The sequence below is a fragment of the Bemisia tabaci genome, chromosome 9 (genome assembly GCF_918797505.1).
Source record: "Bemisia tabaci chromosome 9, PGI_BMITA_v3".
Classification (NCBI taxonomy): domain Eukaryota; kingdom Metazoa; phylum Arthropoda; class Insecta; order Hemiptera; family Aleyrodidae; genus Bemisia; species Bemisia tabaci.
In genome coordinates this window covers 33,424,574-33,446,166 of record NC_092801.1, presented here as the reverse complement: position 1 = coordinate 33,446,166, position 21,593 = coordinate 33,424,574, and the positions used below count along the sequence as shown (strand labels likewise).

At 39.8% G+C, this 21,593-nt stretch overlaps 1 protein-coding gene across 2 annotated transcripts in view; it reads right to left on the bottom strand.

Annotated features, from left to right (window-relative positions):
- LOC109030423 (uncharacterized) overlaps positions 1-21,593 on the bottom strand; it is a 167,354-nt gene that overhangs the window by 9,470 nt on the left and 136,291 nt on the right. For both annotated transcript variants that reach the window (XM_072304207.1, XM_072304208.1), the window contains 6 exons: positions 20,454-20,582; positions 10,479-10,581; positions 8,156-8,334; positions 6,827-7,025; positions 5,499-5,591; positions 3,572-3,686 (listed from right to left, as the gene is read on the bottom strand). In XM_072304207.1, coding sequence (XP_072160308.1) covers positions 3,572-3,686; positions 5,499-5,591; positions 6,827-7,025; positions 8,156-8,334; positions 10,479-10,581; positions 20,454-20,582 — 818 coding nt within the window. The remainder of the gene's footprint in view (positions 1-3,571; positions 3,687-5,498; positions 5,592-6,826; positions 7,026-8,155; positions 8,335-10,478; positions 10,582-20,453; positions 20,583-21,593) is intronic.

The window sequence follows — 21,593 nt, the reverse complement described above, 5'->3', positions numbered from 1 at the left end:
ACCTGTATCAGAGCACACGAACAACGAAACACTGGCTGCTTCGAAAGAGAGCTAGGTATGGATGCTTTCGTGGATCCTCTGGAGTCCGATTAGAAGTATAAAACAAGTTTATTTCGGAACTATGCTTTCGAATGGACATAGCCGTATTAAATGACAAAATTAGACAACAACGAGCTTCGCGTGAGGCGGAGGAGAGGAGGGGGGGGGGAGGGGGAGGGACCTAGGAATGATAGCCCAAAATTCTTATTGTGATTCACAGCGGCCGAACAGGTACGTGAGTCGAGAATAGCGAAGGGGGGGGGGGGGGGGGAGTTTCTAACGGCTCGCGCCTCGCGCCGCAGGTAAAAATGATCTCGGTTTTTTTGGTAGGAATGGGGGGGGGGGGGGGGGCGCAGGCCCGGGCGCTGCAGTGGCTGCACCACCGTGATGGAACGGTCCGCGCGTGGTCGCCGGGTCGACGAAACGTGTCGTTCGTTGCATTCGGATGTCGTCGTTGCAAGAGTATAGGCCCGGTGTGAGGATTTAATCAAGTCGTGTTGAGCAAAGAAATAGGTAATTCAATCATTATACGTAATAAAAGTAAAATGGCGGCTATAGTTCACGCGGGAATCACGCGCCTGACTCTATCGGCAATGACACGCTTTACTTTCTTCTGAATCTTCTCATTTAATCTACATATATCAAAAAAATTTGAAAAATCGCACCCTTATCATTACTTACTATCTTCTATATGCGACAGCGTTGCCAAATAGTGCAATGTGTGAAACAATTATCGGCAAAAATAAATGGAATCACGACCTATCCTGATTATCGCTAACGTGACCTTAAGCCCGTATCAGACGATAAAACTACGAGTACGTGCTCTGGTAGTCTCACCGTCGATATTCAATCTACCGTGTAACATTTTAATAATTTTTAGACTTTTAAATTTACGCAATATTTAAAATTTTAATTGCCGAATGATATTGATATAGATACACGTGACTTAAGATTGTATCTTTGCAACTTTATAAACCCGAAAGGATAAAAATAAAAGATAATTCCTACTCTACTTTATACTCTCCTTCTCCCGACGCACAATGGATCGAGTCAATAGGAGAAGTCGAACATAATCTGGAAACTTCGAAAGCTTGTATTTTCTATTGCCACCACCTGCTTCTACCAATAGGATCCCTCCAAATTCCTTTTGTCGTCTTTGTCTATAGCTTTGTCTATCAGTTTCAATAATCGGCCCGTTGGGTTGCGCACAGTTTCGTCTGAGCTTGTTCCTTTTTGTAGTCCGTTAGTCCTTCGTAAAAGCTATGTCCAACGCCGAACGTTCAAACTGAAGTCATTTTCAAACCTCATCACCGAGTAAAATCACCATTAAGAAAGTTTCAGTCGAGTCCTTTGCTACAAGGATGGTGACTATGGTAATGACGTCACGCGCGGTGCCCCTGACACCCACATTAGGAAAGTTACCGACAATGGAGGCGGTCTCAATAGACTTCCTCCCTCTGGATCTTGTCACTCGTAGCACCCACTACATTTGAACTTCATTTTGCAATTAGGAACTACAATAACTGACTCATTCGTGAAAGCACTTATCTGCACGCGGATACTCGTAACGGCATATACGTTGTTTCTAAGTGAGCCAAAAATTGAGGCGTTGGGTGCAGGAAGAGCATCTCTTAGCTGCGTTGTCTCAAAATCTTCACTGCTAATTTATATTTAAGAGAAAAAACTATGCGGTGAATTTTCTGAAATTACTCGTTTTCATCATTTTAAAGTCATCAAGAAAATTCGGTAAAAGTTTCATGGAATTCAATTCATATTTGCTTTCGTTGAAATGGATGAACCGTTGGCGGAGATTCGTAGACACTGCAACCAAGGAATCCCTAGTTGCACCCAGCGCTTCAATTATAGTTCATAATTGCAAAATGAAGTCCATTTATGTCCACCTCTACCATGGCTAGGATCTCCTCTATGGAGGAGTATCAAGTATTCGTATTGAACCGAAATTATGACAGTTTGAAGTTCGCACTTGAAAACGCAGCTTTAAGAGAGAAAAAGAGAGAGAGAGGGGGGGGGGGGGGAGAGGAATGATGAGTGAGATTAGAAGAAATGCCCGACTCAACGAAAGAAAAAACGCCTTCAATTGAGAATGATACTGTGCAACACAGGGAAGCTCGATTAGTTGTATCATTCCATTATTTACGATATTCCGATGGGTAAAGTTCGAATTCATTCTGGAGGAGAAAGGGGGTAGAGATGGGGAGGTGAGAGAGAGGGAGAGAGAGGGGGGAGGGGGAGAGAGAGAGAAAGAAACTACTTGAAGTTTTAATCCATTTTTGATTTAGTCGCAAGGTGAGAAATCCTTGTGATCTTTGGAATTGACCGATAGATAAAATTAAAATGTGAATTATAAAACGCATGCGTCATGTCTTATTTTCTAGTATTCTTTTTCAGAGCGGCTGAGAATGCTTGCATTTCTGAATACAACATGGCAACAATAATTCAGCCTGATTAACTTGCGTGGCATTCTATGCGCCGCGTACGATTCAATTAAAAGCTCGTTAGAGGTTAAAGAGTTGAAAAGTGGAGCGCGAAAAATCCATCCGTCTATTCTGCGGGAAGGGAGAGGAGGGGGGGAGGAGGTTTGCATCGAGACCATTATTCTCATATGACCACGAGTGCCTCTTTCCGGCTTTTGAATATTGTGGCGACCCTAAAGGTCAAACATAAAGTTGGAATTAAATCAAACTTGTCTTTCAGAGGCTATGAAATGGACTGCATTTTGCGATTTGGAACTATAAATTCTGGCTCATCTGAAAAAACACTTATGTCCATAGGGAAACTACTGGCACATACGTTGTTTTTAAACCGGGCCGGAATTTATATTTTCTAATAGCAAAATGCAGTCCAAATCATACTCGTCATTAGAGAATCTCGGCGGTCGGAGCTGCGGGCTGCTTATAGGACTTAATAGACAAAGCGATAGACAAAGGAAACAAAGGAAAAATTGAGCGATCCTTTTAGTTGAAACAGGTGCTTAACATTAAATAACTGAACTAACTGAACGGTTTCTCTTTGGTTGCCGTTAATTAGTCTGTAACTTACCACTATTGTCCATTGGAACCACCCGCTTCCATCAGGAAAATCTCTAAATAATCCTCTTTGTCCATCGATTTGTCTGTTAATTTCTATAACCAGCCCACCAGAGAGAGTATGCTCGGGTGCATTGATTGAAAAATCTGAGCTGATCTACAGCGATTCGAGCGATAGTTGAGCATAAAACCGGTGGCGATTCGATCGACATTAATAGATCATAAAACAAAAACGTGAACCGATCGATGGAATTAAAAGACGGGTGTCGATTCGATCGACATGAATTAACCGGAAAATAAAAACGTGAATCGATCGACAGTGATGCCGTCGACACTGATTCGATCGACAATCGTAAATCAATAAACCCGCGAATCAATCGGCAAATCCATAAATCGATCAAGGACACCGTGAATTGATCGAAAAACAACGTGAATAGGCTGTAACAAGAGATGAAATGAAATTGATAAAAGAATGTGCGAAATACCTGGCGATTGGTCGGCTGAAGAATGGGATTGCGGTGTGGCTGAGATTTCAGCTTCTGTCTTCCCTTCGTCTTCCTCCAGGGTGGCTCGAAGTTGCCACAATTTCTTGTACTGATGCTGTAATAGAAATAAAAAACATCAAACTCATTGAAAATGGTCATTTTTTTATTTCTAAAACACTTGTCGGCACCTGGCCTGTTTCCAGATTTTGGCGAAAATTCTGAAAAGTATTATCTTATGGAAAACATAACTAAAACCAAACAATCAATTCATTCGGTCAATCATCAGTCAATTCATTTTAACTAGCCTTTTTTTCATTAACTAATGTTTTATTATTTAAAACACAAACTTAAGTAAGAAATCGGCCTGAAATGTTTTACAAATATATTCTAAGTTAAAGGTATAGCATTCAGAAAATGAAAAGCCATAATTCTTGCGCAGCGAAAGTAGGCAACATCTCATGTAGACTATTTATGTATCATGACTGATATTCGAATGCAATTTGTCCTCAAGGTTGCATGAAGTTTCTAAGAGAATTTCCACCGGAAACATTTCCGCACAATCATTGCAAATATCAATTTTGAAAATTATTGCCAATAAAATTTCCGCAAGTTGCAATATTTGGCAACGCTACTTCACAGCGTATTTAAATGTCGAGGCCTTAATGATCAACACAATTGCACAAGTAACATACATATCCCTTGCCTTCTCAAATTGTATAATGGCCAGACCAGAGTCGCCAGGTACAGGCGTTGAGATCACGACAGTCGAAACGCCTTCAATTTTGTGCAAGCGACATGCACATCCTAAAAGCGCGAATAGTTGCATGCAGACCTTACCATTGAATCAGATGGAGCGCCTTAAATTATTTTACCTAGATCATGAGAAACAGCCAACCCATATAGCCTTGCTGACGCCGCAGGTGGTGAGACACCAAGCCCACACGTGATTGGCTGGCTGTAATCCGTAAAGATCTCAGTTGCAAGTCTACTTATTAGTTTTATGGGCCGTGGCTGGATGACAGACTCGAAACTGAGGCTAAAATTGAAAAATGGACGAAATCCAGCCAACACTAATGATCAGATGGAAAATATATGAAAACTAGGGAAAGTGAAGAAAAGCGAGTTGCGTTGCCGAAGGCTCACGCGACAGCGTGGCAATCAACGCACTAAAAAAAAATTGAAAAAAATTGATAGAAAAAAATCAAAACCTTGTATGTAAAATAAAAGCACGTTTTTGCAGTAGTTGCGCTTCTGGTTATGTTAAATCTTTTTTTCACCTTCTTTAAAAGCTCCTCTTTTAATTTTTTTGGAAAAATGTAGACGTCGGTCCATATTTTTTCTTACTATCGTGTCTTTTGCACATGATACTCTTGCCAAATGTGCAATTTGTAGAAATACCGGTACAATTTATCGGAATCAATAGGAGTATACGAGAAAATTATGTGGAGTCGTCATCACCGAAAACCGTCTGTAAAAACATTATGCATAGGTTTTCACGCATGAAATGGTGTTCAACTTACCCTCATGTTGTCACAGTTGATTGTGATTGGAGGATCCGTCGGTAGGTTGTTTCACGATCTAGGTAAAATAATTTAAGGCGCTCCATCTGATTCAATGGTAAGGTCTGCATGCAACTATTCGCGCTTTTAGGATGTGCGTGTCGCATGCACAAAATTGAAGGCGTTTCGACTGTCGTGATCTCAACGCCTGTACCTGGCGGCTCTGGTCTGGCCATTATACTATTTGAGCCCAGAAGGTAAGGGATATGTATGTTACTTGTGCAATTGTGTTGATCATTAAGGCCTCGACATTCAAATACACTGTGAAGTAGCGTTGCCAAATATTGCAACTTGCGGAAAGTTTATTGGCAATAATTTTCAAAATTGGTATTTGCAGGTTTTCACGCATGAACTGGTGTTCAACTTACCCTCATGTTGTCACAGTTGATTGTGATTGGAGGATCTGTCGGTAGGTTGACTACTTCGTCCTCGTAGTAGTCCACTAGGTGCTCCACGTTCACCTGTGAAAAATGACAAGCAATACACCGATAAAAACCTGTTTTTTTCCCGCATCAAAAATGTATTCAAAAGTCGTATGATCTTAAGCATTTTTAATCGTGCTACATTTGGACCGCGTTCAGCAAAAAGGAACCAAGCCACATCAACTACTGTCTTTAACAGGACAATTTAATTTTTTGCAAGAGAACGTTTGTGCGTATTCCTATGAAAGTTTGAAGGAATTTGCTACGTAGTATGTAGAAAGTTCACTGAAATCTGCATAAAAATCCGCACAACAGTTTTCATTTGAAAAATTAAATGACCCAATTAAATTTGGCAATAGCTGATTGGGCTTGGTTCCTTTCTGCTAAACGCGACGTTCATTTTGCAATGGGAACTACAATTTCTGGCTCATCCGCCAGAACACTCATCTGAATGGGGAAGTTAACCGTACATACGTTGTTTCTAAACTGAGCTAGAATTCATAGTTCCTAGTGGCAAAAAGTACGCCAATTTACGGTTAAAGGTATAATCAAATTTCAAACTCACCTGATTTTCTCTGACTCTTCGGAAAAATTCCCTGATCGCTGGCGCTAAAATTCTTTGACTATTCTCTGGCTTCTCGCGAAAAAAGAAAAAAAGCTCATTTAAATATGGCAATGCAAACATTGAGGCACTGAAATTGGACTTCTTTTGCTAGTCGGAACTACAATTTCTGTCTCAGTTTAGAAACAACGTATGCACTTTTAGTTTCCCTATGCAAATAATGGACGTGTGATACCGGATGAGCAGAAATTGTAGTTCCGAATTTCAAAATGTGGTCCAATTGTGTACGAGGTTGAAAGCAAATGACCCGAATACGACAATTTACATGCTGCCTGGACTTATTGTAAATTATTCCACGCCTGAATGAGAAATATTTTAAGAAAAGTCAGAGCCAAACTGATCAAGAATTGCCTGCGACATACATATCGATTATCTAACAAACACTGGAAAAAAAACACATTGGATCTAGAGTACAGATTCTTAAAAACATCGACAAGAAAAAATTCTCTTGATTCAATCGGATTTTTGCTTAAATCAAGAACAAAGCCTCTTAATTTTGAGCGGATTTCCTTTTGATTTAAGCAAAAATCTGATTGAAACAAGAGTATTTTTTCTTGTCAATGTTTTCAAGAGTCTATTGGACTCTAGATCCAATGTGTTTTTCTTTTCCAGTAAATGCAAGTTTTTTCCGATAAGATTCTGTTACGCTTACCTCTTCAAGACTTCCGGTATCATTGTAGCGGACTTTGCAGCTTGAGTCTTCTTCTCTGGAGCGCGCCACCGTTTTGGAGTGTTCCTGTCTCCAGAAATCCAGACTCGTTTCCAGGTGCGTCCAGTCTATGCTGGGAATCCTGTAGGTCGGACTTATCCCACCGGGAGCAGCCTCCTCCTCTGACCCACTCCAGTTCTCTCTGCAAATAGATGATGAATGGTTTTAGACAAAAATGTCGGAGTTATAGTCAACTCCGCCCTAAATTATCCGCATTTATTGCAATGTATCCAATCCGTGGATTCGGTCAGGAAATGTTGTGTTGACTATAGCCAGAGCGGCGAAATGTTCCGTGGTTTTTCAAAACTTTGATTAGAAATGGTCCAACCGAGATGAAAATAAAAACTGTTAGCTGCTGTGGTTCTCTTTTTTCTTGACTGACCCATCAGCCAATAAATATCGATGGATAAAGAGCGAAACCACGTATTTCCATTGTGTTGTTTCAAAATATCCACTTCTATTTTGTTTTTCATTTTATTGCCACAGCGGCGAAATGTTCCGTGGTTTTTCAAAATTTTAACTAGCAATGGTACTACCGAGATTAAAATAAAAACCCTTATCTACTAAGGTTTTCAGTTTCTCTGACTGACCCATCATCCAATAAATATCAAAAATAGAGAGAAAATTCACGTGTTTCCATGTTTCCGCGTTTTTGCAATTTTGCCGTACACATCGATGGTCCTAGTGCAGAACCACGCATCTCCATCGTAATGTTTCAAAATTTCCGCTCCTACTTGATTTTTACGAAGAGAAACAAGTCAAAGCTATGTCTTGAAATGTATGCAGAATACTCAGTCAAAAGAGTATCAAAATCAAGAAAGTCCTCAAGAAATTGCGCCAACTTGTTTTCCAACACTGGAAAAGAAAAACACATTAGATCTAGAGTCCAGACTCTTGAAAACATTGACAAGAAATGGGACTCTTGATTCAATCAGATTTAAGCTGAAATCAAAAGGAAATCCGCTCAAATTAAGAGGCTTGGTTCTTAATTTAAGCTTAAATCTGATTGAATCAAGAGTATTTTTTCTTGTCGATGTTTTTAAGAGTCTGGACATCCAATGTGTTTTTTTTCCAGTGATGAAAAAATAAGGTATGACAGGAAGTCTCCAACATCGCAAACGATGATACATGGTTTCGCACGTGGGCCATCGGAATAGTTTTCATGGTATTGGTCTGGGCAGGTTGAGATAGGGAAAAGTAAGATTCAGAGTTGCATAAATAGAGGCAAGCAGAGACTGGGGAAGGGGGAACGGGGGTGAATGACGGGCTTACCTGTGCGACGCGTTGCGCGAGCTGGCTTTTGAAGGGGCGTGCGGGGTGTGTGGGGTGTGAGGGGTCGGGGGGATGGAGCCCCTGGACCCCCCGCTCGTGTTGCTCGTTCGCCGAATGGTCGCCGCCGAACCGTGCGTCGAGCCGCTGTGAACCTCCGCAGTGATTTCTCGCTCTCGACCCTGCAAAATAACGCGGCGAAATTGTAAATTCACAGCAATGAAAATGCCTCGATCCCGGATTCAGGCGCTTGAAAAATGGCGTAACTCGTTCCATGTTTTAGATTTATCGTGATTTAGGTGGTTCGTCCCATTGATTATTGACATTAATGGACATGAAACTCACTCCTACTAGATATTGGCTACGAAGGAAAAATGGCATTCGCTTACAGATTTAAATTTTTTACCGGATGCTATATTTTTCGACTCTCCGAATTTCTGCATTTTTTTTTTTTTTTTTTTTTTGACGAATAATTCCCAAAATTTGTAATTATTTTTCAAAATTATCTGTTATATTTGTTTTTTTTTTCCCCAACTAATCACAACCGGAACCAGCGGGACTACAGTGTTGTTAAAATGTTGCTTTTCCATATTTATCCGAGAAATTTCCCAGAATAGCAAATAGATTTTGCTTCCCACCATAATTTTGTTAATTTTAAATGAAAATAATTGTGTAAATTTTAATACTTTACTTGTATTAGGCATTTTTAAATGAAAACAAGAAGTTGCACAATGTTGAGAACACTGTAATTATGCTTGTTCCATTTTGCTAAATGCGATCCACTTAATAAACGCGATACATTCGACACCAGTTCGATCACTTCCAGGGCCCGGAGCGAATCAAGTTAAAATTAGTTCACTGAAACTGTGCGGTTGGACGAACTTTCGGCGATCCCCAACGAAATGTTTGACGAGCAGAAATTGACCTAATTAAAATAGTCGCGAATAAAACGACGTTCGAGGAAAATTCGACAAACCGCGGCAAAACGTTCGACGAATTAGATTTGACTCGGTTAAAACTAGTTTGATTAAACCGCGTAGTTCGACGGACATTCGAAGAAAAATGGCAAAATGACCGGCGTTCACTGGTATCGGAGTAATTACATCTAATGTTGCCTAATTTCCTCTAATGTTTTATGCGTTCACAAAAAGTGAGTAAAAATCCGCCTCGAAAGTTTATGGGTGTAGTTTTCATATATTGAAGGAAACCCATGGAGAGTTTTAAGGCGCTGTGTTCCTTCACGGAATCACGGAAAAAAAATTGCTGATTCAACAATTCAATTGCTAAAAACAGTGAGTGCAATGTTTCAACGCAGATTTTACAACAAAAAAATGCTACTTTAACCACCCCCGTGGTTAAATTAGTTTACAATGTGGTTTACAATGTGGTGTAGCATTTTTTTGTTGTAAAATCTGCGTTGAAACATTGCACTCACTGTTTTTAGCAATTGAATTGTTGAATCAGCAATTTTTTTTTCCGTGTTACTTTGACTGTGGAAAAATCAAACACGAGAGAAAATTGAGATGGTCATTCTCATAGACTTAAGCGCAAAATTTGGGAATGCGAGAAAAACCTTAAAACTCGTGATGTTTGAATGATCCGTCCTGAGTCTCATCGCATTAAAATATTAAAACGATGGCTGAATTCGTCGCTCTTCTGACGCAAAGGAGTATTTCTATTTCCACATGAGCCTCAGACAGTATGGAGGTATACGCACTGAAAAAAAAATCTCGGTGTATTTACTAAGAAAAGGGTAAAATTACCAAAAATTCAGGGTTCTATTTGATCCCAGTTTTTTCTTGGTAAAATTACCATTTATGGAATGGGTAATTTTACCAAGAAATCTCGGTAAAATTATTGGTAAAACCTTGGTAAAAACGCCAATATTTTATAAAAATTGGTAAAAAAAGTGAGATGGTAAGGGTACCAACGGCGACCTTGGTAAAAACGCCGCGAATTTTTTTACAGTGCGGAGAACAGGGCTCACGAGAAAATCGAGATACGCTCTTACGTCAGAGGAACGATGAATTAATCACATGTTTTATGATCCTAAGGTTTAAAATGGGTCATTAAATTTTATTGCATTTCTCTTATTACATGTTTGGTGCTTAAATCTTTTTGCGCATAACCAATTCAATTGAGAATGTGAAATGCAGTTAAACTGATGCTGGTTGAATCAGCCCGAAAATTCTACCGTGAAAATCAAGCTTAATTGTAGGAAAATATAGGAAAGATGGAGTAAGAAACACAAAAAAAAATACGAGGAGCTTTGAAGATTTTTTGGGAAATTTCAGGCAAAATTGGGGATTTGTCTATCCGGTCTTACCTCTTCGTTGGGGTTGAAACAATTGGTGGTCTTGCTTTCTAAGCTTCGTGTGGATTTGCGGCACTGGAAATATGCACTCTGTTTCCCGTTTTCGGTGATTAACCTGAAACATACAACAAATTTTCTCTTTTGAACTTCGTCTTCATTAAACTTGTATCGATTTTAATCGCAGAAGGGTACCCAGCATTCCCCACACAAAAAAATCCCTATGATTCCAGGACTTCATGACCGTGGTGCAAAAAATTCCTCTACGGATGGCAATTTTCAGGAAATCCCCCCCCCCCCAGATTTTTCACGACTCTTTCATACAGTGCACCCATTCCCCGGAATTAGTTCCGAATTCCGGAACTTTTGAGATTCTCCTGAATTTTTCCCGGGGCTTTTGAAATTCCCGATATGTTCTGGATCTTTTACATTTTCCGGAACTTTCTTGGAACTTTTGGAAAAATCGAAAAAGAAACCCGAAACTTTTGACGGTTATGGAATGGTAGCACTGCTTTCATAGGTTTTCACTATAAATCACTTAACTAGCGGCTGGTTGTAATGACTATCCTACTTTTTTCAGTGTATATTCTTCATAACCTGGGGCCAATACACCAAGACTCTGAATGCGTCACGTAGGTAAGCTCTCCGTAAAAAAAATAAAATACAACAGAACATCTGGTAACATAAAATCGTCACTTTCCGGCCAAAGTATCACAAGCGCCATGCTACGTTTGCAAATTTCCGCCGCCATTTTATTTTTTACAGAGCAATTTTTCAACGAAGCTGTCCGAAAATTTCACCGAATTTTCTTCGCGCTGCCAATAAAATTCAGTGAAATTTCCTAACAGATTCAACCAACAATTTCTCTGTAAAAAAAAATGGCGGCGGCGGAAATTTTTGAAATTCGCATGGCTACAAAGATAAGTAGTTTATTAATACACTGGAAAAAAAAAAACGCATTGGATCTAGAGTCCGGACTCTTGAAAACATTGACAAGAAAAATTAATCTTGATTCAATCGGATTTTTGCTTGAATCAAAACGAAATCCGCTTAAATTAAGAGGCTTGGTTCTTGATTTAAGCTGATTCCGATTGAATCAAGAGTAGGTACTTTTTCTTTTCGATGTCTTTAAGAGTCTGGTCTCTAGATCCAATGTGTTTTTTTCCCCAGTGTACTACATTCAGTAATTTTTAATTGAATTAATTTATCATTTTTAACAATTATTGTGATGCTTTCAGTCGCTTTTTTCACACTTTTAGAGCAAAAATAATTGGTTACTCACAATTACGTCGAAAGGTGACGAAATGCAGTCGGCCTGTTTCCGATCGAACCCGTCCAAATTTGGGCAGCTTACAGGTTCACGTCAACGGGACGCGATCAATCGCGTGAACACGGATGAATGAACCCCTCCAGGCCTCCACCCCCGCCGACCAACCCCTTGTGACGTCAGAGTTGACATCATCTACAACCCTCCCCCTCCCCTCCTCTAAACCGCCGTATGAATGACGCAGCTCGCTTCCGGGTCGCGAACACGGGTAGGCTTAAAGGAGCGCAAGAAAACAACGATCCCTTGGATCTGGATTACGAGAGGGATAACGAAGGGAAAACGCCGCATGAACATTCGAGAGTTGCTAAATTGCCCCGGATAAAACGTGTATTTTTTAGGAAAATTAAGCGTATTTTTCATTGAAATTTTCAGACGTTTTCGATAATATTCCGAACAAAATTGTTTGAAAAAATTGAGGAAAAATATTCACGATATTCCCAGTAAATCGTCGTTTTATTGAAGAAAATCTGGCAACGCCTGCAGGCTCGTACGGCGTTCTTCCTCAGATCCTTTTGGATCTGGATTACGATAGGAATACTACCGTGCTAAGGAAAAACGCCATATGAACATTCGAGAGTTGTCAAATTGCACCGGATAAAACGTGCATTATTTTCCTCTGAAATTTCCAGATATTTTAGATTAAATTGCGAACAAAATTGTCTGAAAAATTGGAGGGAAAATATTAAGAATTTTCCTGGGGAATTTGTTTCTTACTTAAGGAAATATAGCAACGTTGCAACGCTCATACGAATTTTTTCATCAGCACGGCAGTGTAGACAAGAGCGTGTTCTGTGTGTCAAAATAGACATTTTCTTTGATGAAATTTTGTCAAAAGTTCTTTTCTCGCGTCATTTAACCCCCTTTAGCTTCATGATCGAAGGCCCCATTTCCAAAAATGGCCACAGAATTTAGATAATGAAATTCCCTGACATTTCTCTGATTCCCCTAACACATTTTGGTAAGATTCCTTGACAATTACAGGTATGCCAAATGATTGTCAGGAAGTGATATAAAATAGTTTTCATGCGAAATCTGTTGTTCGAAACGTAACCCCATTCTGGACTGCAAATTAAGGTAACTTTACAATTCTTCCCCGACTTTTTAGAATTCCCTGATATTTTTTGGTATTCCCCGATCGTGGCAACCCTCCTTTTTCTGTGGACGGTCACAGAGAATTGCATTAAATAAAATCAAAACTTAATTGCACCTCGACCCAAAGGCCGCCACGAGCGGTGATGAAAAACAGAGGGATAATCTCAAAAACTTACTGCATTTTGCAATTAGGAACGATTATTTCTGAGTTACCTATGAATGCACCCATCTGCTTTCACGCGGCACATACTTTGTTTCTATAATAAGCTAGAAACAGTTCCTTATCACAAAAGTTAGTCCAAATGTAATTGTCCGACTATTCAATTAAGTACAAAATTATCTTCGAACGAATTTTGCCTCAAAAAAGGTTTCAGTTACGTTTCTCGTAGTACGGTAAAAAGCGCAAGGATAAAAAGCGTGTAATGCAGCTGTATTGCAGCCCCACTGCACTTAAATTGCCTACACTTCCCAATGAAGGCGATTCTTACGCTGCGTTACATTCGTGTGCTTGGCACACTCCTTAGCCTCACGAAATAGAAAATTCGCTTCACAACTATGCAGACTATGACTCCTTCCATATTCATTCACGTAGAACACGATTCGCACAACCAAAATTTCGGGAAGCTTAAAAAAAGCATATTTCAGAATAGAAGAAGATTGTTCAACTAGGGGTGTAATTTAGACCTTTCCGATACGCTCATCGTGGTTAGTGAGCAATTCTCTTTTAAGATATAGCTCTCAATTTTGCTCCAGCTGAAGTTTCGCAACAGGCTAATTCAATCCAGTCCAGGATGCTGAATGCAGCGCCAGGCGCGGACCGAACCGATAAATCCCCCCATTCAAATGGGACGCACCTCGGGACAATAGATCGACCCCTACCCGACACGAAACGGGGGGGGGGGGGGGCGAGGGGGGGTCGAGTATCGGTCATGCGTCCCGAAAGAAGGTCAATAAACCACAACCACATCCTCCCCCTAGGTTCCCGGACTCTGGGTCACTGTGACACGACACGCGGCGGTTCGACCCCCCCCCCCCCTCGCCCCCCTCCAACCCCACTAACCGCCCTCACCGCCACACCCCACCATCCGCCGCTCCGTCAATCCGTTTGTTTTGAAAAATGAGCCGTTCCCCGTTCAGCAGGCCAGGAAAAGCTACTTCCTCGATGGAGCTGGGGAAGGGGATGTTTTGGTGGGAAGGGAGGATGGAGGCCGTCATGGCTCAACGTTTTACTCATTGTTTTTGCGTCGCGTATTCAGCCGTGCTACGGAAAAACGCCGTATGAACATTTGCGAGTTGCCAAATTTCCTCTCGGAAAATAGTTGTTTTTGAAGAAAGATACACTGGACAAAAAAAAACCACATCAGATCTAGAGTCCAGACTCTTAAAAACATCGACAAGAAAAAATACTCTTGATTCAATCCGAATGAAGCTTAAATCCAGGACCAAGCCTCTTAATTTGAGCGGATTTCCTTTTGATTTAAGCTTAAATCTGATTGAATCAATAGTCCTTTATCTTGTCAATGTTTTCAAGAGTATGGACTGTAGATCCAATGTGTCCTTTTTCCAGTGTATGAATAATTTTCCTTGAAAGTTTCTTGATCCTTGGGTGAAATTGCGAATGAAATTAGCTGAAAAATTGGAGGGAAAATATTTTTAAATATCCCGAAAATGAGTCATTTACCAAAGGAAATTTGGCAACGCCTGCATGCTCATACGGCGTTTTTCCGTAGCACGGCAGCATTGGACGCCGCACAGTGGAACGAGCTAATAGAGGAGGTTGGACATGAAACTTTTGGCTAAAATTTCAAATTTGGATGTTGATTTCGTCAAAAATTAAATTTTAAGGGTGTCCCTGAAAGGAAATTTCACAACAAAATCAATAAAACCACACTTGAAATTTTTGGTCTTGTATTTCCAGAAACAAAAGCTTTCAAAGTTTTCAGATTTTGTCCGACTTTCCTTATTGACTCGGCCCAGTAGACAACGGGACCACGTAAGCACAAAAATTGCGAATGCGAAAAAAACAAGAAAAACCGTTTTATTCGCTTCGTTGACAATCTTCGAATGGCATGTACTATGTTAGTTTAGAAGGCTATTTTGAAGACATGATTGATCATACCAGAGAAAACTAAGAAAAAACAACCCCTCTACCACCAGATATTGGCGCTTACACTGGAAAAAAAACCACATTGGATCTAGAGTCCAGACTCTTGAAAACATTGACAAGAAAACGGACTATTGATTCAATCAGATTTAAGATTAAATCAAAAGGAAATCCGCTCAAATTAAGAGGCTTTGTTCTTGATTTAAGCTTAAATCTGATTGAATCAAGAGTTTTTTTTCTTGTCGATGTTTGTAAGAGTCTGGACTCTAGATCCAATGTGTTTTTCCCCCCAGTTTACGTCATTTGGAAAGTAACAGGTTCAATTTGCAATTTCAGTGAACAATTTATTATCCGCCTTCTTCCAGTGATTCGTTCCAATGTGCGGCTGAAAGGACGAAGGGTGAAAGGTGACGATGGGAGAAACGAATTTTCGGGATGGATAGCTTTCCGCCTACGTGTTTCACGTCGTTTCATCGGGCGGCTTTAAAGTTCAGGTGAATCATCTGCGTGGAGAAAACCGCCACGTTGCGCTTCTGAGATCCGATTTCGTCGTTTGCGATCATTTTGATCATTTTAATAATCGCCTGACGTCACAAGGCCGTATTCATAGTCGTTCTCTAAACAGCTCCTTCCCTCAGGAAACCCGAAATGGTTTACATGGTGAGACACAATAGCGTGGCGTGCTTTATGATATATAGATTGATCTGCCATTTAAACTATGGAAAAGGATCGACAAACAGGCAGAGTATTCGCGACGAATACCTTAATAATCGATTCATATTGCAGCTTTAAAGGAAAGACATCGATAATCGATCATTCAAGCCTTATCACTGTGACTAAGAAATGTTCACAGAGATCCTCAACATAGCATTATAAAAATGCCAATTATTGCAAAATTTGAGTCGAATTTAGCAGCGTAACTTTGGCAATGGATCCTTGCGAGAGATTACAATAATTTGCCGCTGAAAAAGTGCAAAGTATGGACAAAATATTCTATGATTTTGACAAACCTTAAGGTAGGCGCAAACCTTCCTTAAACTTTAAAAAAAACTCGCAATTTATTTTTCATCATAATTTGCACTTTTGGTTATGAATGTTGTTTGTAATCCCTTTCAGAGATCCATTCCAAAATTTATACAGCTGTTCACGAAAATTTCCTTTTTTCACCATGCTATGTCAAGGATCTCCTTGAACGTCCCTCATCACAAGGTAAACTTTTATACTTTGTATAATATATACTTTGTACAACGTATACTTTTTGACGACTACATTCAATAAAGACAAGGTGGAGAAATAGTGCTGGGTCCACACCATTTCGCGGGGAAAACAAAGCCAAGAAGTTCCAAAAATTAAAATTAGAGTCAAAATTAATTTTTTGAACTCTAATGCGCACCAGTACGAAACTGAGGGGAAAAATTAATTTTGACTCTAATTTTAATTTTTGGAACTTCTTGGCTTTGTTTTCCCCGCGAAATGGTGTGGACCCAGCACTATTTCTCCACCTTGTTACATACAGTTCGGGCCATTGCTTAGTGTTTTATTTTTAGCGGCTCTGGTGCTTGCACTAGAGCTGCTATTCCGGACGGTCCCAGCTGGGGAGTATCAATGCAGCATGTTACATTGTAGAGACCGCGCGTTGGTTGATGGGAATCGGCGCCATTTTCGGCTATGTTCCTTGTCATGACTTTATTTTATTGCATACTGTTTTATTGTTAGTCAATGCTATGTTGTGTATTGTATTTTTGGAATCATGGTGATACAGTCAACAGTTCAAAACTTGTTTGTGCTTTTATCCCGTGATGGAAAAAATGTACTTTACGTTCAAAATTTGAAAATTTGAATTTTAAAGTTTTCGCGGTTAAGGAAGCTTTAACCACTGGGTTGGAGCTTCCTAGTCATTTACTCGATATCAGCTGATAGCAAACAAAGGTTACCAGGGAAACCGTAAACGTCTAACAACTATCGTGGCCATTGGGGCGATTATTGAAATGATATCGACTTTATGTCGCCGCTTACGACAGGACATAGCCCTATCTTAACTGTGTAATATATCGCAATTCGATATTGTTTTGATTTTTAAAAGGAGCAATTCATTCATACAGTTCCGATTAGTTTTGGCGAACGGGCCCTTAGCCTGCTTAGTACGTATAATCCCAAAACGCAGGAAAATAGATTGTAGGAAAATATTTGCATCGGAAAATCGTAACAATTTTCCCCTAGATGTCTTCCATTCCGGGTACATATTTATTGAAAACGGCGACTTTTTCAACAGTCCTATTTTTATCTACAACATCTAAGTGGCCCTTCATAATCATTTAATTTTGGCCCCTGGCCAGAAAAAGGTTCGGAAATTGCAGTGATTTTGCCGAAAATGCTGAAGTAAGTAAATTTGGGCATTTTTTTTCCTTCTTCAAACTCTGTGGAGAAGCACTTCTCCTCCAGTACATCTATTTTTTTACTTATCTCTCGCAAGGTACATTTACAGAAGGTGTGTTCCAGTATTAACAGTTCAGATTCGTTGTTTTTTTATTATAACGATTATTTCGGAAAGCAATTATTACATTGTTCAATTCTACTGACTTTCAACACTCGATTATACTCCCGGCAAATTCTGCAGCAGCGTTTCAAATGTTGACTCTAATGCTTCCAACAGCCATCCGATGTCTAAGAGTTTATTCCTAGATTTAGGGATTTTCCGGAATTTCCAGGGATTTAGGGATTTTTCAGGAAATCTAGGGATTTTTTTTTGATGAGGTAAAGTTACCAAAAATCAACTTTTTAACCTCAATTCTAGCTTCGACAATCGAAAACATTTTTTCATCTATATTTTGTAGGCCTTTTTGGCAACACTATTTTCCCCGCAAATAAGCCGGAAATTAAAACGATTGCGTCCTTCGATGTACTTGACATTCAACTGCATTCAACCTGTTAATAATAAGAAATCAACTAATATTCTTTCATTTTATTGGTCTGGATTAGCACTGCTTTCAGAGAGCGCCAAAATTCAAACGAGCCAATCAGATTTAAATATTGCAAATCGCTACATCGAATGACATCATGATTCTTCATATAAAAATGGCGCTTTTTGCAAAATCTAGGGATTTTTTAAGTATATTTGAGCAAATCTGGGGATTTAGGGATTTTTAGCGAAATCTAGGCATTTTTTTTCTTCCCCGCTAGGGATTTAATATCGGAAGACTGGCTTCCAGTATCGTAGCGTTGATCGTCGCTGATGTCGAAATGGAACCTAATGCCGGACTTACTGTAACACCTCCATTCCTCAATTCCGGTGAGGAATACGTCTCTACCCTTAACTCAATATAAATATACAAATTGATAAGTGAGTGCTTTAGTCTCCTGAAAACAGAATTGCGAAACTTAAAATTGGAGAAAAATGATGAGTAAATGAAAAAATGGAACCAATTGGTGGGATATGTCGCATGCCATTCTGACACAAAATATGGCGTCTATCGAATCACCTTAACTAAATAAAATAACCAAATTTTCAACTCTCAAACTATCAACTATCAACTATCAAAATTCAAACTATCAAAATTTCCAACAATGACAAAAATGATTGTAATATACCTATAATGTAATGAAATATACACGCTCTAATCATTTAATTTGTATTACCTTTATGTTATGTACCTACATGTTATACTATTTTTATAATAAATTTTGCCAACATGCTTTTCAATTCAGTCTACAACATTTCATTCCGACGTGGCAATAATGATTTATAATGCCCCTAAACATTAAAATGAATTACAATAGTAATGCCGCATTATAATGTCGTATTATACATCGCAACGATTCATGTCCTACTGATTATTGATTATTGTAAGATGAATTCTGTTTTCTCTGATTGTATGTTTCATACGTGCGAAGCAAGTACGGGTCACTAGAAACGTGGTTCGTACGGGTGGCTGATGAAATTGATCTTCGAATACCTTTTGATGAGCTAGGGAAATGGAACCATCTGCATCTCATGGACAATAAATAGTTGCCGTAATTAAGGTCATCCCGTGATTAAGGTGCCGTGATTTAAGTCATAAATTCTTCATCTAATTCTTGATTCATCTCCAAAATGTCTGCTAAAGCTTTCATGCGCTTCTCCTTGTATGCATGAATGAGCAAATTGGGTATCGAACAAGCGGACACTTTTTGAAAATTTAGATGATTCTGGACAGGCCCGCCACATCCCATCTCGGGCCCTGGTACCAATTTTCCGGCCCGGGCCCCTAGCACAGGGGGGGGGGGGCGGGGGTCTTCCCCCGGGAAATTTTTGAAATTTTAAATCTATTTGGACGCATTATGAAGCTCTTATGATGGAGATTTTCCATCAATTTCTGCAGAATAATTACGCCTTCTTGTTTAATTTCAGCACCAAAAACTTTTGAATTGTTGCATTCAAAACATCTAAAAATTTTTTTTTGAGGGGGCAGATGATAATTTTCAATTATATGGGGAGCCGGGCCCCCCTGGACTCCCCTTTCGTACGTCTATGGCAAGGGAGTTAAGCCATTGAAGTCGAGGATGCCCAGAAAGGAGCCTCTTAGCATCCGACAACGGAAGAAAATGAAACACAGTTACTAAGAATATCATTCTACATATACTCAAAATCTTGAAAATCTCTAAAAAAGTAAGAAAAATTTTATAGTGCCCTAGCGTGCTTTTGAAACTTTATTCACCTTTTGCGGAATTTTTAGGTTAATTTTTTCACTATCCCTACGAGACAAGGGTTACACATGAATTCGTTGTGGTTTGTCACCTGCGTCACGGGCCCCTCCAGGGCCCGGGCCCCGGTACCAAGGACCCAGTATCCCCCCCCTTGTGGCGGGCCTGATTCTGGACAATATCGTACAGAAGTCCACGAGCTGCAGATAGAACCATTACCTCTAGCTCATCAAAAGTTATTCGAAGATCATTCAACAACCTCTTTGACAAGTTGCAAAAACTTTTCGTTAACAATAGTGTCACACGGTACTAGGAATATTTACTATTTAACGAACCTTATATTTCCCTGACTCAGTCCTAAATTATAGAAGTATGCGTTACTTTTCCAGCAATCCAAAAAAACAATTATACAAAAAACCAATACCTACACTTTCAGATATAAAAATGCAAATTTTTTGCAGCCTCGCTAAACGACTTATCAACCAGAGATTTTTTAGGAAGCGGACCTCCAAAGAGCTTTCAAAATTAAAAGTATACAACAAGTGATAATTCCATGTATTCGCCATATCAAAGCCCAATACACATTTATACACCGGCTACGTAAATCTGCTAAGTTACAAAACATGAATCGACAGTTGTCGGATTGTACATCAATGACAAAATGTGTCTAGGCCCTCATTCTTGACTACAACTACTGCCCCCAGAGCCGCTCTCCGACGCCAATGCGTTGGAGCTTCCTGCTTGTTTCATTCTATAAAGACTATATCGTAAGAATAGGGGTACTTACCGGGCAGGATTGTCGTCGTGAAGTTTACGCGTGGAGCCCAAATTTGAGGGGGAGGTTGAGATTGAACTGCGCTTGAGTTTCTTGCCGGCTTCTCCTTGCACGCTCCACTCTTCGATCGAAGACGAGGTCCTGAAACAAACAATTGGAAAAAAAAAATTGAAAACTTGCGAGGATTGATGAGTGGTAGGGTGAAAAGTGTACCTCATCATAGCAACACTCCTGATTAGAGAGAAATGGGTGTAACTAGAGAGGGCCGAGGATCCGAAACTTAGTTAACCTCAGCAGTGGCGTGGCGAGAATTGCGATTTATCGATTGTTATGCCATTTAAACCTATGGTGAAGAATCGATTATCAAAGTGTTCGCAGCGAACGCCCTGATTATCGATCCTTTCCAATAGGTTCAAATGGCTTGACAAGCGATACATCGCAAAGCACGCCACGCCACTGAACCTCAGAGTCGTTATGTCTTCGAGGCTCCGTCCAGCTATCATGCCTATACGGCCGTGCTAAGGAAGAACGCCGTATGAACCCTCAGACGTCGCCATATTTTCTTCAATAAATACATAATTTATTTAGGAAAATTGTGAATATTTTCCCCGAATTTTTCAGACAATTTTGTTCGCAATCTTATCTAAAACGTCTGAAAATTTCAAAGAAAAAAAAAGGATAATTTTCTTTGTAAATACATTTCTTATCCGGGACAATATGCCACCTCTTGAATGTTCATACAGCATTCTTCCCTAGGACGGCAGTATACTGTAAAAGTTAACGGGATGCGTGTTTCGGTATACTTTTTCATCTGTAAAAGTTACTTTTGAAAGTCAACGCTGCGGACTGGTTGTTGAAATTGCTATACAAAGAAGAAAGAACACACGAAGTTTCAAGTTTCAGCGTTGCTTAGTTCTCTGTTCAACAAAATAAACATTAAAGAAAATTACGCAACATCTGATGTAGTTACGCTGATGTCCATACGATGGCGTTTTAAGAAAAACCATCCTGAAAGAAAACAGACATCATTGATGGAGCGGTAATACCGCTACGCTTTGTGTATCATTGCGCGCAAGACAAGCCAAAACGCCTTCAATTTTTACGCATGCAACGCGGTCAACTCTGGAACACGAACAGTTGCATCAAGGCGCT